At 37.2% G+C, this 15836-nt stretch overlaps 1 protein-coding gene across 6 annotated transcripts in view; it reads left to right on the forward strand.

Moving 5' to 3' along the window:
• Nucleotides 1-7386, forward strand: part of CNTN5 (contactin 5) — a 618861-nt gene extending 611475 nt beyond the window's left edge. For all 6 annotated transcript variants that reach the window (XM_048294601.1, XM_048294603.1, XM_048294606.1 and 3 more), the window contains 4 exons: nucleotides 576-762; nucleotides 1215-1327; nucleotides 2693-2861; nucleotides 4486-7386. In XM_048294601.1, coding sequence (XP_048150558.1) covers nucleotides 576-762; nucleotides 1215-1327; nucleotides 2693-2861; nucleotides 4486-4589 — 573 coding nt within the window. In that variant the 3' untranslated portion in view covers nucleotides 4590-7386. The remainder of the gene's footprint in view (nucleotides 1-575; nucleotides 763-1214; nucleotides 1328-2692; nucleotides 2862-4485) is intronic.
• The last annotated feature ends 8450 nt before the right edge of the window (nucleotides 7387-15836 follow it).

Genomic DNA, 15836 nt, shown 5'->3' on the forward strand with positions numbered 1-15836 from the left:
GATTGTATCCAAGAACTAAGACTGAATGCACTTCCTTCTTTTTCTTCTGTTAAGATTTTTCAGATTATTGAAACATTTCCGTCATTGTTCTGTCATTGCCTATTCATTGGACTGATACGAAATCTCTTGGCTTAGAGTTGCACCAGGCCAGGAAGAGAATATTGATCAGAACACTTCTTAACTGATGTGGTCAGCGTTTTCCAGGGGGAAGGTAGATATTCTGGTGACCTACCAGACGATGAGCTCTCATTGAATGGTCTCCTTCAATGATGAGCTCTCCCAGCCAAAGTTCACCCTCTGCTCTTCTGTCCTATAGTAACCTCTTCTTCTGCCAGTACACAGCTATTCCATGTACTTTGGGTCACACCACGATTTTCCAGGTCTTGCTGTTTTGGAAAAGTGAGCACTGCATGGCTTGAGGTCAAGCTGCAAATCCCATATGGTTAAGTGGCCTGATGATCAGAAAAAGGCACAAATGGCAAAATTACCCTCCACGGGATAACAAGTATAAGCATCTGGAAGCATGAGCTTGCCAGGTGCCTATATTAATCCTTCATTTGGTTCCTTGTTGGCAGGTTGATTACTGGAAAGACATGCAGCAGGAAGAAGCAGCAGAAAAGGTCAAAACAGAGGGAAATGAGTCATCCATCCTCCTGACAGGATTAGAAGGAAACACATTATATCACCTAACAGTGAGGGCCTACAATGCTGCAGGGTATGGACCACCTAGCACTGCTGTGCATGCAGCAACCAAGAAATCCCGTAAGTAATCTCAGTACCTTTGCTGAAAGGGAGAAGTCAAGGAGGAACCTCTGTCCCCTTGGATTTTTATTTAATAAGAGTGTATAATAATCAAGAATCATGTATAGCTTTGATTTATGGCTTTGCTTTGATGTTTAGACATTAATTCATATGACTTTGCATTCATAACAAAGGTTATTTTCCTAGAAAACAAGGCATTTTGTACAAAGGGAGAGAAAAGCGTTGGAGTTCATAAGCTTTGTGGAATTTATGGGGTGGGTGGAATAAATACACTATAATCTACTAAATTACGCTACTGTTGAAAAAAAAATCTTAAATGTTTCATCTAGAGTTGGGAGCCTGCTAACACTACCAGTTTTAAATGTAATGAAAGATTAAAATATTTTTCTTTTGGTTTTAAAGAAACTACCTATAAAAATATGTATATGAACATGTTATTTTTTTCTTCTCAGCTCCCAGCCAACCACCAGGCAATATTATGTGGATACAGGACGGCTCACATGTGTCTCTTGGGTGGGAGCCAGTCAGACCTCTAGCTAATGAATCTGATGTAATGGGATACAAGGTCAGTGCTTCCCTATCCTAGCTCACCTTTCTCTCTTCCAAGCAACTGCTCCTCTTCTTTGTTGGCTTTTTTCCCTTTCTTGCTCCTCTGTGCAAGTAAAGCATTCTATACAGACTGTCTCCAATCAGTTCACCATGAAAACCAATAAATAAAACTAAAATGAGAGAAATGACCCAACATATTTTTGTGCTGTGATTTTCAAATACTGAACTCTATCTGATTCCCCTCTATCTGAAGGGGTCATTCCATCATCTCTGAGTCAGCAGTGGCTATTAATAATATCAGACTGCAATGAAATTCCTAATAACTCTTCAATTCAACTGTATTTGTTGTAGGATTTAGAGAAATGCACAATAATGAGACATCTTTCATTTACATTAAAATTAAGATTTTTATGAAGCAGAAATACTTCAGTTTGTTTCGTGATCATGTTGGTGATGTTCAGCATCAGTGATGGTAACATCTGGAATTTCAAGTTTTGAAGATTAAAATCCACATTAACACTTACATAACAAGTCATATAAAACAGAATTCACTGCAATACCTTAAATCAACGTAGAATGATTTCAGTGTTTTTAGAGAGGTGTGGGGTTTGGGTTTTTTGAAGCCCATATCAAATCATTTCTATAGACTATAATCTCATATCTCCTCTAATACATCAGGAAATATCACCAAGAAAAGGTAAAATGGTTCAAATAAATCAGAAACTGTTCTAACCTTTATGAGAATAGTCAATATTCTGAAATAGTTGAGTTGACTTCTTTGGTTTTTCACACCTCCCTGACCTTTTCAATTTTGTCTGGGAACAGAAACTCTTATGCAGAAGTACCAAAAAGACAACTACGTGCTGACTTGCTTTCCTCCCACACACTGTAAATTTGTATTGAGTTTCATAGGAAATGCAGGGACAGATCTGAAACTGTTCTCAGATAACTTAGCCAGCTAGGGTAAACACAGTAAATACATTATTCAAGACATTTTCTTTACATTTGGAGTTGGGGTCTTGAGCCAAAAATGACATTTATTGACATGAATTTTGGGGAAAGAATTTGAACCAAATGGAACTCAAAATACATTTTGAAATTCTGGAGATAATGTTAAGCAGCACCTAATGCTGGAGAGGGAAAATGCTCTGTCTTTGCTCTAGATCATAAACTATGTCCATTCACATTCATTAACTGCTATTATACTTTGCTATTACTGTTTTGAAGCCACTGCAGGAAGGGAAGGGTAAAAGCAGATGTCTGTTCAAATGCAATGTCGAGAAATCCTTAATGAAAGCATGAAACAGTTAACATTGCAGTGACTGTGTTATCTGCACAAAATGTCTGGTACTGTGACCACTGTCTACTTCATCCACCGTAGGTGTTATTTCGGCAAGAGGGCCAGAGCAATAGCCAAGTTATAGAAACACAGAAAACCTCTGCGGTGGTACTTCTTCCTGATGTTGGTGTCTACATCATCGAGGTCTGTGCAGTCAGTGAAGGAGGGGATGGGACTGCAAGTCCCCAGATCAGAGTTCCATCTTTTTCAGGTAAGGTTACACTTATATTTGAAAGAGTGGTGATTATAACAATGCTCATTAACTCTACTATTCTCTACCTGAAAATATTCTCACAATTCTTTAGCTATTACATAAAATCATTGGTCTGACTCTTTAGTTCTATGCTGAAACAAAGGTATCTAGCACCACATGAGATTTTTGAAAGCATCTGAGGCAACCATGTGAGGCTGACGAACAAAGATGATTTATTGGAAACCTCTCCCATTTGAGGATAATATCTGAAAACCTAACTGAGCTGTAGATGTTTATATGTGTACTAGGTGTCTCAAATAGCAATATAGTCAGCTGGGATGTGATCCACAGAGACCAGCAGTGTGGTCTTAACAGCAATTCAGCTAATCTGAATTTAAGTATAAAGACATAAGCACCTAAGGACATCTGCAATGTTCTAAGGCATCCCAGACAGAGATGGCAGATAAGATGTGGGACTTAGGGGATACACACATCATTCTGGACTACCAGCCAGAGGTGTAGTATATAACACAGCTAAAAATGGCATATATTTAGGTAGCTGAACCCTGTGTATGTGCCTGCCTCAGAATAAGCTGAATATCACTGTAAGTTCCAGTGACTCCCTTGCATAATTATTTTTTTTTTAATTATTAACTTATAGCACTATTAAAGTACTATCATTAGGTAAATTCTGATGTCTAGCTGCAATCTCCTCATTTACTGTGATATGCTAACAGAATTCAAAGTATCAATATTACGCATGTACGTAGGGGATGGGAGGATTGGGGGCAAGAACAACAAAAAAATAACATAGTCCTTGCCTAAACAAGACAAGGCATTTTAATTCTAACCTTCCGCTAACACTTTAAAGTTTTACTAAATGTTGCTTTTTAGTCCTTAAGGAGCGCTAACAAAAAAAAGTGAGACTGAAACTTCAATCTAGAACTACAATTTCATCTCTAATCTGGTCACAAACCACAGTGCTATCAGGATGCAGAAGACACCAATCCCTGCTCCGTGGAATATTTCTTTCATTCATCTTTCGAGCCATAACTATAGGCCACAAACACCTTCATCTAATTAGTCTATGCATATCATATTAGTTTCACTTAGGACAATTGTTGTCCAAATAAACCCAGTCTGGTTCCCTTCCCATCTTGTTGCCACTACCACCCCAGAGCACAGTTCCCCTTAGCATGGCCTTTAAGGCACTGCTATGATCAAAAATCAACACTGGACTAATGAGCCAAAACCCACTTTTTTCCACTGGACAAACATAGGGATCAAGGGCTAGCTTTCATTCCTTGTTCTGGGACAGAGATTTGTGACTCAGGGCAGTTTCTGCAGCCTAATTCTTTTTTGAAGATTGAGGCACAAAACCATATAAACTTTTGGAATTTCCTCTTAACTTGCAGACTGAATATGAGGATACAAATGTGAGTTGCTGTAGGTATCATCATAAAATGTACCTAATGTGTAGGCAGCCCATTTTGTGACTACAGTTCTCACAAGTTAATCCATTGCCTAAAAATTAGTCTTTTGCTGAGGGAAATAGAATATAAATTTTGGGCAAAAGATGTACTGAGATGTACTGAGAACCATTTGCATCATTTGTTTCTTAATTACTTTGCTTTCATTTCAGGAGGGAAAGTAACAAGTGCTCAGTCCACCTTACATGTGTTGTCTACTTCCTCATCCTCTGTAACATTGCTTTTAGCACTGATGGTACCTTCGACTTCATGGTGAAGGCTGCAGACTTTGTTGTTGTTGTTATTTGTTTGCTTTAACTTGATGACACCAAGGGATGGAGTTTTATGTCCGTGGAGAAACTGAAAATGCAAGCTAATGCTTAAAGACCCATCGAAATGCCTGTGGTGCACTTAGAGGAGTGTTGGAGACACTGTCAATAATTCGTCAGGTTTTTATCTCCTTTATTTGTAAAAGTCCTCTGGGGAGGAGACCCTTCTTGGCCCAAAAATATGCAGATTGTATGTAATAAACTTTTGTAAGCGAAAGTGATTTCTGTCAAATGTATTTTCCTTTTTTAATATGTTTGAATTTGGTGAGCCCAGTCATGTATCATCAGGTGTTTGAACGGTGGTGTCTAGTACAGTACGCCTGTATGGTTTGGGGAAAAAATTCTTTTTTAAATATAGAACAAAGTTTGATACAGCTTTGCTTTTGAATACTTTGCTTGCATCCCCAATAAATGGTTGTTCCTACTGACAAGGAAGAAAAACACAGTTTATACACAAAGACCACTGCAAATGTAAAGAAGAACTTGTTCCGAAAATATATAATATTATATAATATATTATATAATATATATAATTTTCAGTGAAATACTAGACAGCTTACTCAGAACGTGGCAAAATGGAGCAGAAAGTCCACTTATTTTATTACCAGGTAAATGGAAAATTATTAAACACAAACTTAGGAAACCATTCAGTTTTTATAAAATACCACAAGGTTTCATGAAATTTTCAATAGAAAATAAAAAATGAATTCCTACTGCATATTACAATGAAAATTCGACTGGGCATTTAAACACGATATACATTAAGCTACTAAGTGGACAAATAAAGCAATGCAAGGAGATAAACCTACTTTTCCCAACCACTTCTCAGGTGTAACTTTCTTTTTCTTCTGAGTCCAATTTTTGGTAACATTCTATGCTTTATATAGTTGGTAATCAAGTTGAAGTATACATGAAAGCATATTATGGAGAGAATATTAACATTTTTCAGAATGTAATCATACATATATACAGACTGCAGTAGGATATATTTTGGAGAATCTTTTTTCTGAGAAAAAAGTACTTGGAAAAGTGGTACAGAGCATCATTCCAATTATTTCTCTAATTGGCTCTATTTCTATAGCTCACTGGAGATTATTCTTGTAGGTAATGTGTACTATCAGTTTTAAGCCCCATTTTTTGCTGTATCAGACAATTTTTTACTCAATAGACACTTTGGACAATTTTTCTACATTGGAAGGCCTTCCCACGTACTGGCACCTGAGGAAAAATGATTCCCAGGGAAGATGGTGTGCATGTTTGTACAATTACGGTGTGCACAGTGTTACGAAGAAGGGCATTTTGCTGACACGTCTAGGGATCATGCCTAGGAAGAACATTTCACTGCCTGGGAACAATCAAGTCAAAAATGTTTAACGTGAAAGTCCTAATAGTATGGTTCTTCTAGTGGTCCATTCCTCAAAAAGTTTTGTTGAAAAGCCCTTTTAGCTGATGGGTTCCCAATTCAAAATGCTATTATTTTGCCAAATCACTGGGAAAATATGTTTTGGCGTTTAGCTAATCCATTCTAACCGTGCTCTTTCTCAGCTGCTTCAAAACAGTAGCCAAGACAGCACAACAGAGATAAGAAGGTGAAAAGTTGACTGATGACTAAATATTTTTGCTTTTGAATATTTTGTTAGTAAAATTTTTCAGAGAAGGTTCAACTCAAACCTTTATTACTCACTAATATTTTAAACAATTTTCTAAAAAATGGTGTTTAAATTTAGTCACCATGTTGCTCAAAAACAAAGGCAAGATAGCTAGCTAAGAATAGACTGTAGATATACAGAAAGAGGCCTTCTATACCTCTGCTTCTGGAAAAGCCTTTGAGATCAAAGATAGAAAGGTGTAATGTACCTTGCTGAGAGAGCAAACTCATAGATAATACCTGCTGTCCCTTGTAAAACAGCAGCATTGCTACTGTGCAGAGAACCTGCACCAGCAATCCATCATCTGCCAAAAGGTTAAAATAAATAAGAATAAAGTGATGAACCAAAAAGTCAAATGACTATTTTATAAATTAGTTATGCACAATTTCCTCTATTTTTTATACAGTTGCTTGCCAATGCAGTTTATTTCAGAGTATTCAAAAAGGCTACATTCACTGCTGGTGGCATTTGGTTAAACTTTCTGATAACAATAAATGGATATGCTTTATAGGAAGAATAAAAGTCTGATAAGGAGACAGAGCTCCATCTAGACACATCTCGCTCTCTAGTATGAAGATACAAATAGAAGTACTGAACATACCATCAGGTAATGTAGTTGCATTGCAGGGACAAAAGGAGGTATGTTTTATATTCAACATGAACAGAATATGTATTTTGCATCTTATATATATTAATAAACATGTTTTAAATGTTTAAGTACCTATGTATTACCTATTTGTTACTTTGTAGAAGATGTTTCCTTATCATGACATTTTTAGTTGCAAGGGAAAGCTTTTTCCTTTTTCATGTAAAAGATTGTAATAGTGCAGTCTGGCGTCACTGAGGAGACTGTATTTTTGTATAATGTCACAAGATCTGTTCAGAAAAAAAATAATTAGAAAGAAACCTTGTTTCACAGACCAAAAGAAAGTTACTGTTATGGCCCATATCAAAATGTTAGATATATTGTATACAATCTGTATATATGCTATATATAATGGTATATACAATGTGGAAGACACAGTAATATAATAGTTTCTGTGTACTGTTCTTGTAACATTAGATCTTTTTAATAAATTTATTCTCTTTTTATTGACTTTTATCTTATCTCCTGTCAGCTCCTCAGTTATATTCATAGAATACAAGGTGACATAATTATTTGGTTTTCAGCATCAAGAACCTTTAAATTATATGACTTTGAAGAAGAAAGTGATGAATCTGCAATAGTGAATGTGGGAAATATGGCCATTAAAATCAAATAATTTTTGGCATCATTTTAATTTCAATTAAATTTGGTTTCCCTGGGTAGGTATTTTTTTTCTAGCTAAATAACTGGAAGGTACAAGAAGGCCTGAATTCTCTAAATGAAACCATACCTAACAAAAAATTGCAATGTAAGTCTGCAGTTTAGCATCAGAGATAAAGGTTTTCTGCCTTAAAAAAAAATCATGAACAGAAGAGAGATTTATATTAGATTTTAGGAATAAACTCTTTCCTGGGAAGGTGGTGAGACACTGGCACAGGTTGCCCAGACAAGCTGTGGATGCTCCATCCCTGGAGGTGTTCAAGGCCAGTTTGGATGGGGCTTTGAGCAGCCTGGCCTAGTGGATGGTGTCCCTAGTCCACAGCACGGGGGTTGGAACTGGATGATCTCTAAGGCCCCTTTTAACCCAAAGCATTCTATGATTTCTATGAAAAGAAGTGCTTTATAAGGAAGTCACCAAGGTCAATCCTATATGTATTGAATTATTACACAGTTTCTGGGACCTCTCTGTAACATTCTTTCAAGTGTCACTCGTACCCCATGGCTGCGGAGGCACAAAAGCACAGTGTGGTCATTTCGTGTTCAACTGAAAAATTTAGTTGCTTTGTCTTATATTTGAAATACTTTGTGTGACTAACCACAGTAGAATAACTTTCAAAAATACACATACCCTTTTGAGAAAAAAATGGAACAATGGAATATCCAGTTATAGCAAATATTTTTCTTTTTGTTAGTTTTATTTGAGCTTTTAATAATCCCCAATCAGTCCTTTATGAAATGCATATTTATAGTGGTAAATGACTTTGCAACACAGTACGAAGTCAAAAAGCCCATACTGGAAATAAAAATATGTTGCCACAGTCATTTGAACTGAGACTTCAATTACAAAATGGGTATGACTTAAATAGCATATTATATCAGGACTTCCTTTAAATTAGTTATGAATGTCACAGAAAACTGTAATGACCTGATTTTGCTGACATGGAAAACTATGCATATTGAAAATCCATATCCTATCAGAACTTCTACCGATCTGCAACCCACTCTTGCCCTTTTATGGCCATCATCCCAGTTCCTCTGAAGATGAAAGACATTTTACTTCTTAATTACTTCCTATGCTTTTGAGCAAAACAATGTCAAGGAAAAGAGAAAATGAACAGCATTTTATTGCCATAGATTAGCTGGCTTTAGGCTATTACAAACAGCCTCACTAAGTATGCTGACAGACAGGCTGCTTCCAAAAATACAGGTCCTGAGTTTGCTCTAAGACTTTTCTCTCAATTCCAGTAAAGAGAGACCTGACTTTGTCTTTATTGTGGTTCATATTTTTAATACTTTAAACAAGATAATGATAATGTATACAAATAAAAGCATCACAAGCCTAAAAGAGAAATCTATGGATAATTGTACAATTTCAATATTCACATTACTTCTTACAGCTGTCAGGTCAGCTGTATGGTTCTTACAAGTCAGCTGTTTGAGCAAACGGGCAAAAATGTTTAGATGTGCAGCTATTTCTGCTTCCTGTGCTACTTTTCTGCTGTCAGATCATTAACCAAGCACCCCAGCCTGTAAAAGAAACCTTCTCTGTCATCAGAAGAAACAGATAAAAAAGTCTGGGATGCTTTGGTTCATCTTTTATTATGATGAAATACATAGATCAGGCTAGAGAAAAATACCCTCCCTTTTGGTGTGGTTTGTTGTTGGGGTTTTTTCACTTTTATGCTCAAACCCATTAATTCTAAAACAACTATAGAATAAAAACATGAGAGTCTTCCTGAAAAGTCATCAAGATGAATAGCAAAGGCAGGCACCATATGTGTTAATCACAAATAAAGTTATTCAGCACTTTTGCTTTTTTTACACAAAATAAGATCGGGAAAATGTATCAATTTCCTTTCCATAACAGAAAACATGTTAATATAAAGATACTGAAAGCAATTGAGGCATATCTGGGTCAAAGCTTTAGCAAGTACAATTTTACTTTAAGCTGCATTGCTCTGCTCCCTGGCTGAACAAGCATTTCCATTTCATAATGACACCATCTCATCTTCTACAAAAGGGACTTTTTAAGACAGGGTAGTCAAACAGGATAGTTCTCCTGATACTTCTTTCAAAATTTGTCATATGTAGTGACTGAATGACTTGGTAAAGAAGCCCCAGTTCAATTCCTTACTTTTGTATAGCTCATTCCATTATTCTTGAGTAATATATACACCCAAATCTATCATTTTGGAGAGTCATTCTAGGTGATGATATTTTATGTGTACATTTGTTCTAAGTAACAAGTTTCACATGTGCTTTAGGTGAAATAACTCAATATCCATCCTGCTCTGACCACCAGACTGTAGTGCATGGACTCCCAGATGATCAGTGGAGGTAAGGCTCAAGCCTGGCATTAGTACTTGGAGAAGACTCAAAATCAAATTGTTGTTGTTTTCTGGCAATACTACCTTTATTTCAAGTCATATTAGTAGAAGCCAAATCACGCATTGTACACTGGCTGTCCCTTTTGCTCCAGTTACAGAAATGAAAAAGCAGTACTTCTCACTGTCCTACACATTTATGGGCAGACCCTCCTTCCTTCCCCTGCCCTGTCCTGTAACAAAATGAAAAAGGGTTTGTGTGTGTATGGAGAAGGATGGGGGGAGGAGGAAAAAAAGGAGGAGCGAGTCCATGGGAACAGTCTCTCAAAAGGACGACATGAAATTAACCCTGCCTCTTGATATAGCAGTGTTTGCCTCCCAGCAAGCCATCTGAAATGGTAGGCTTTTTACCTTCCAAACAAGAAAGGAAGCATTTTTACCCATCTGAGAACTCCTGCACTAGATTATCCAAAACACTAAGCTAGGTTTCCACTGCGTTGTGTCAACACTTTCTGACTTTCCAACGGAAATAGAACCAAATCCCACAGCTCTTGAATGGGAAGTGAAAAGAATTCCATCACTGCAAATTTTTTGTATAAAAAATCCTCTTGGGTGCCCAGGGTACACACGATAGGAAATATCAGTCTTTAATGCTCTTACCAAAGCTTTGTCTATTTAATGCAGGAGATAACTTTGGCAGGTTGCAGACTGAATGTATTATTACATCATGGGAAACAGGCTTGCAGTCACAAAAATTTTGTCAGATTTCTACTTTCTACACTTGAACATTTCTGTATCTCTGCAAGTTTGCTTTCCAGAATTGTAGTTCTTCCTTTTGGGCCATTTTTTATTACACCCAAACATCTCTTGAAAGTTTCTGATATACTAAGAGCTAAGACATTTTAAGTTCTCTGGCACAAGAGATCTCCAGCACCTTAAACCTTGGTGTGACAGCATATTGGCAAATATACTCAAGGCATAGCTACTTCCACAGTTCTTCCCTCCACTAAGAAAAAATTTACATTCATAAACTACAGTGAGGTATTTCTGTTCTTATATGTCTGCTGAACTCTTTCTTACTTTTCATTGAAGAGTTACATCTGTTAAGATACTGTAAGCATCTAAAAAAGGCGTGAAAAACATGGGAGGAGAAAGCCACAAAATTCAGTAGGTCTTTTTTTATAGGCCAGCAAACAAACCAAACCCAAAATAAAACTCTGTTCCATGGGGGAAGGAGTGGGGTCCTATCACCCTGCAACCCCAACTTAATTTGTTGAATGTAAGTACGGAAGGATCAGAAGTGCCATAGCAACTTCTCACAAGGTTCATAAGGTAGGATGCTACAGAGAAGGAATGGCAGCCAGGAAAAGAGACAAACAAGCTTTCTGTCCATTTTGTGGCTGATGCTGCTGTTTTTACAGAGCTCAGCAGCAAAGTGAGAGATGTCTGGCCACCTTATATCTCCTTTAAAAACCTAAATCTCAACATTATGATCATACAAAGCCCTTTCAGACAATTAAATGGTAGATAATGTTGAAGCACTCATGGACTACTCAAATTGATTGAGGGAGGAAAAGGCAGCAGATACTTCCAATGACAATAAATGTGAGATGAAGAAAACCTAAACTGTGCAAACCTAATGCTGAGTGTGGAACTGACAAGTGAAACTCAGGAAAGGTGACTTGAAATAATATCAGAGGGAGTCAGAAACTCTTGGCTCACCATACAGCAGCTTCTAGAATGTAAAAGTTGAGTGCCATCAGGAAGGTTATTGAGAGCAAGATAAAAAAACCCACTTTTCTGCAAGACAAAATTTTGGTTTTATTACAGTGCTGGTATTGTGTGCACTTGAGGTCTTGGCAGCTCAGAAAGTATCATAATAGAAATAGCAAAGAGAAAGACAACTCAAGTGACCAAGGGTATCATCTAGAACATCTGCCACTTGGGGAAAGGCTAAAGGACAAGGGCTCCTCAGTTTGGAGACAGGAGGGCAATGAATAATAAGCTATCATACCCCAAAGTACTAAAAAGACTGGTGAAAGACTGACTCCCAAACCTCCTCTGCTTCCTGTTTGGAAAACATGCTTTAAATTCAAAGATCCTACTTTACCTGTCCAGTGAATACTGAACTATTCACAAAGAAAGCTCCAACACTGAAAAGATGCTGTTTCAGAATACTCCCTATTCCCTGGGCCAGAGCAATCAAATCTACTCCCAGTTGTGAGATAAGTTAGAAAGAAAAGGCATTTGAGATCTGTGAAATCCTCAGCTGTATCTTCAAATAATTTGCAGCAGAGAGAAGAAGGAAATGTATCTTCCTCTGTTTTACAAAGGGGCACTCACAAGCATGAATGAGAAACTTCTGAACATACCTAGGATGATGAAACCACCCCTCCCACATGGACATAAAATGTAGGAGTTGAAACTGAATTTCCAGAATCACAGTCTAGCATTGCCACCAGTGATTGCCTTTAAGTCTTTATTGTTGTTCTAATTATTACTGTTTAGGTTAAATTCTCATGGTAGCTTTTGTTACCTGCTAATAGCAAATGAACTCAAGACTGTAAAAAATCAAACTTCAGGATCTTCCTATCCTTACACCACTTTTTAAGCTATACAGAGAGCCTGGGAGAGTTTTAGGTAAGGTGGCAGAGGAAAAGCCAATATCTGTTCCTACTCTTTTATGACTAACAACATCACATTTACTGCCAGACCATCAGAGACTGGAGGAAATGAAAATGCAGCATTTTTACTTCCTCTTTTATACCGAGTACACTAAGTGGAATGATTTTGATATAATGTAGTAAAGAGGCCTGATTGATGTAGGTTATAATTTTAAAACTTAGTTTTCTGCTTCTGAGTACACACATACTCACTAATTAACTTGAACAGCAGTTTATAAGACCAGTTTTGACTCTGCCCATTTAATGCACAAAATCCAATCAACCACCCTGTTAGCATAAATGGAAAATACATGTCTGCAAGAATGATAAATAACTGATTGCCATAGTGATTAGCATAACAGGCCTTGTGGAAAGCTACTTGGCATTCAGCTCTCACTAGCACATTTTAAGGATTGATACAAGCCTTGGTGTACTTTGCATTGGACGTGCAGCTGATTTAAATAGGAAGACATCTTTCTAGGTCTGGTGACTGACATTTTAATTTTAAACCTTTACATTTCTGTTTATAAGAAAATGAATCATATTTTTCAAACTGATGTGGGTGTTTTCATATAAAACATATGTTTGGTTCACTCCACTGAAAAAACCCAACCACTTTTAGTGGTCCCAGATGCTCCAAGCATTATTGCTGAGCTGAACTAACCTCAGGAAAGCTGTGCTGACTCACATTTAAGCAACCTGTTAACTTTGAATGCTGTGTGCTCTACTCTGGAAGTTTTTAGAGCCTCTATATTCTTCAATTATATGGGCTGTAGACATATCCAGAAATTGAATACATCAGATGATCCCCTTCATTAAAAAAAAAAAAATAGATGACAATTTGAGTACACAAGGTAATTTGAAATGCTGCTAACAGATAACAGGATATTGGTATTGGAAAAACAGGCAATTCAACTACTCTCTTTAGTTACTTTTGTTCCAGTTTGGATGTGCTGTAGTATATTGCTCCATATTGGTAACAGATTGTTCAAAATCCCCTTCAGATACAAAATAAATTTTGGAAGCTTTGCAGAGGTTGCCATGCCTGTCACAGAACTGGCTTAATTGTGGGGAAATCTCCTCCTGCAGGGTCCTGAGTCAATAGAGCTGCATTGAGTGCTTCTTCTGTCTTGCAAGTGGATGGGTTCACTTAAGACAAAAAGAGTTGAGTTGAAAATAAACTATATTTAAGTTCTGCAAGCTAATATGAAGAGCTTGAAGTAACTGATTAGGAAAAACAAGCAACTCATATTTTCAACTCATATTCTCAACTTAACTACCATAGATGCAGAAGGGATAAAAGAAAAAGGTTTGTACTGTTCCTTGAGCTGCTAAAGACAGGAACTGAGCTATCATTCCCAGGAAACACACAATATAAATGAAAATATTGCACTCAGTGTTTTCAAAATCTTAGTTATCTCCACAGCAGCACCTAAATATACATGGAAATTGTCGATTCACAGAATACAGATATGAAACTGGGATCTCACTGATCATAAATATGGTGCAAATAAGAGTGAGAAATGAATGCAGGGAAGTATAATAAAAGAAACTTTAAAATCTCCAGTCTTTCAAAGTACATAATTTTAAATCTCAGAGATTGCATTATACTATATGGGAGGAAAAAAAGCGCAGCAAAAAAGGAATTAAATTAAATATCTTTCTGGTGAATCTGAAATTTCTCTTGGACATCTTTCCATTATTAAATATTCAGGGAGGACACATCAGATAACTAGAGAATCCTGTGTGCCAACTGTCCTATCCTTCTTGCCTGTGCATCTCATTCTAAATTGTTTGTCATAGGAAGAAAAGGCCAATAAAAGGTTCCTTCTGTTCATGGCCCCTTTCATGCCTGAAGGGTGAAGACAGTAACTCTGAACTGACTGAAGACAAAACCCAGACCTTCCTTCTGTCCCTCAACACCTGCACCAACCTGAGCAGCTGCTGAGGAGCAGTGCATCCATTTGCTGTACTGCTCCTGCATAGCCTGACATGACCTGTTTTGGAAAGGAAAATGCCCACCCCATCCTAAAGCACACAGTGGAGATGGGCTTCAAAGGCTTGTAAATATTGAATCTGTTTTGAAGGGTTCCATTTTCATAATTTCTAATACCTTGGAAGGTTTTACTTTCATCACAACCCTGGAAAGCAGCTTCAGATCTGTTGCTGAAGCAGTAGCTTCCCTGTCTCTCCACTCAGAATATCTCAGAATAGCCCATATGCAGCACAAATATATTCTTGTTTACATCATGCATACATGCAAAAGAGAGATGTGTTACACTACTCCTCACTTAGCCAACATTTATAAAAGTGTCCAAAACAGTGAAAAGCAGCCACTGAATTTAAAAAAAAACCCTCTCCGTATATGTACAGAGGCATTAATTATGACTGAAATGCTAGTGTATTATAAAGAGCTGATTAAAAACAGAATTTAAAAACTCTCCAAAGTACAAAGCACTGTATTTTGCACTGAAAAAAGACCACCTCTCTTCAGACTTCCCAAAAATATTCCATGCAGTTTTCTGAATCATTTGGCATGTTTCATTTCCAAAGTAAGGTTGCAGAATGGAGTCCAAATGCTTGTGACTTCCTTTGTTCTTAGTTTGTTTGACCCCGTGTCTTTCATGACACTCATTGATTGAAACATAAACTGAAATAATTGCTTTGCTGTGAAATGCACTAATAATATCTGCATGTCTCACACCTTCAGACTGGTGCTTCTCTCTGGAACTCAAGTTCAAACTGGGCATATTTGCTATGGTATTTTTCAGTTAAGCTGGGCATACTGCAGCTAAAAGCAGTCCATTCAGTTTTCTAGTGTTGGTATTTCAGCCCAAGGTTTCCCCCCTTTTGCTCCAGGAGCAAAGCAGGAACTTAAAACTTCTTTTTCTGTGATGTAGTGGTTGTGTCTACAATTCACGTTGGTTGTCAAGCACACAGGCAGGCTTGTGCACATCTCATGTACCTAAATAAATATCATTTGAGACTGTCATGATGGTCTTCTCTTAAAACAGCATTGCTTAATGTGTGATATTACAGCGCCTAATTAAGCAAGAAGTGACTAGGAGAGATGGTGACCTTTTCCAAGTGATTTTCCATACATAACATGTGGCATGAAATGTAAAACTCCAGCACCTGAATGAAAGCTATCAAAAAGGGAGATTGCTCTCTTTCATACTACCAATCTAGAGCACTGTGCAAATGACTAGGATCTTTAAGGCAAAAGCAAGATCATAGTGTGCGACATTTCATT

Source organism: Corvus hawaiiensis, chromosome 2, assembly GCF_020740725.1.
Source record: "Corvus hawaiiensis isolate bCorHaw1 chromosome 2, bCorHaw1.pri.cur, whole genome shotgun sequence".
Lineage (NCBI taxonomy): Eukaryota > Metazoa > Chordata > Aves > Passeriformes > Corvidae > Corvus > Corvus hawaiiensis.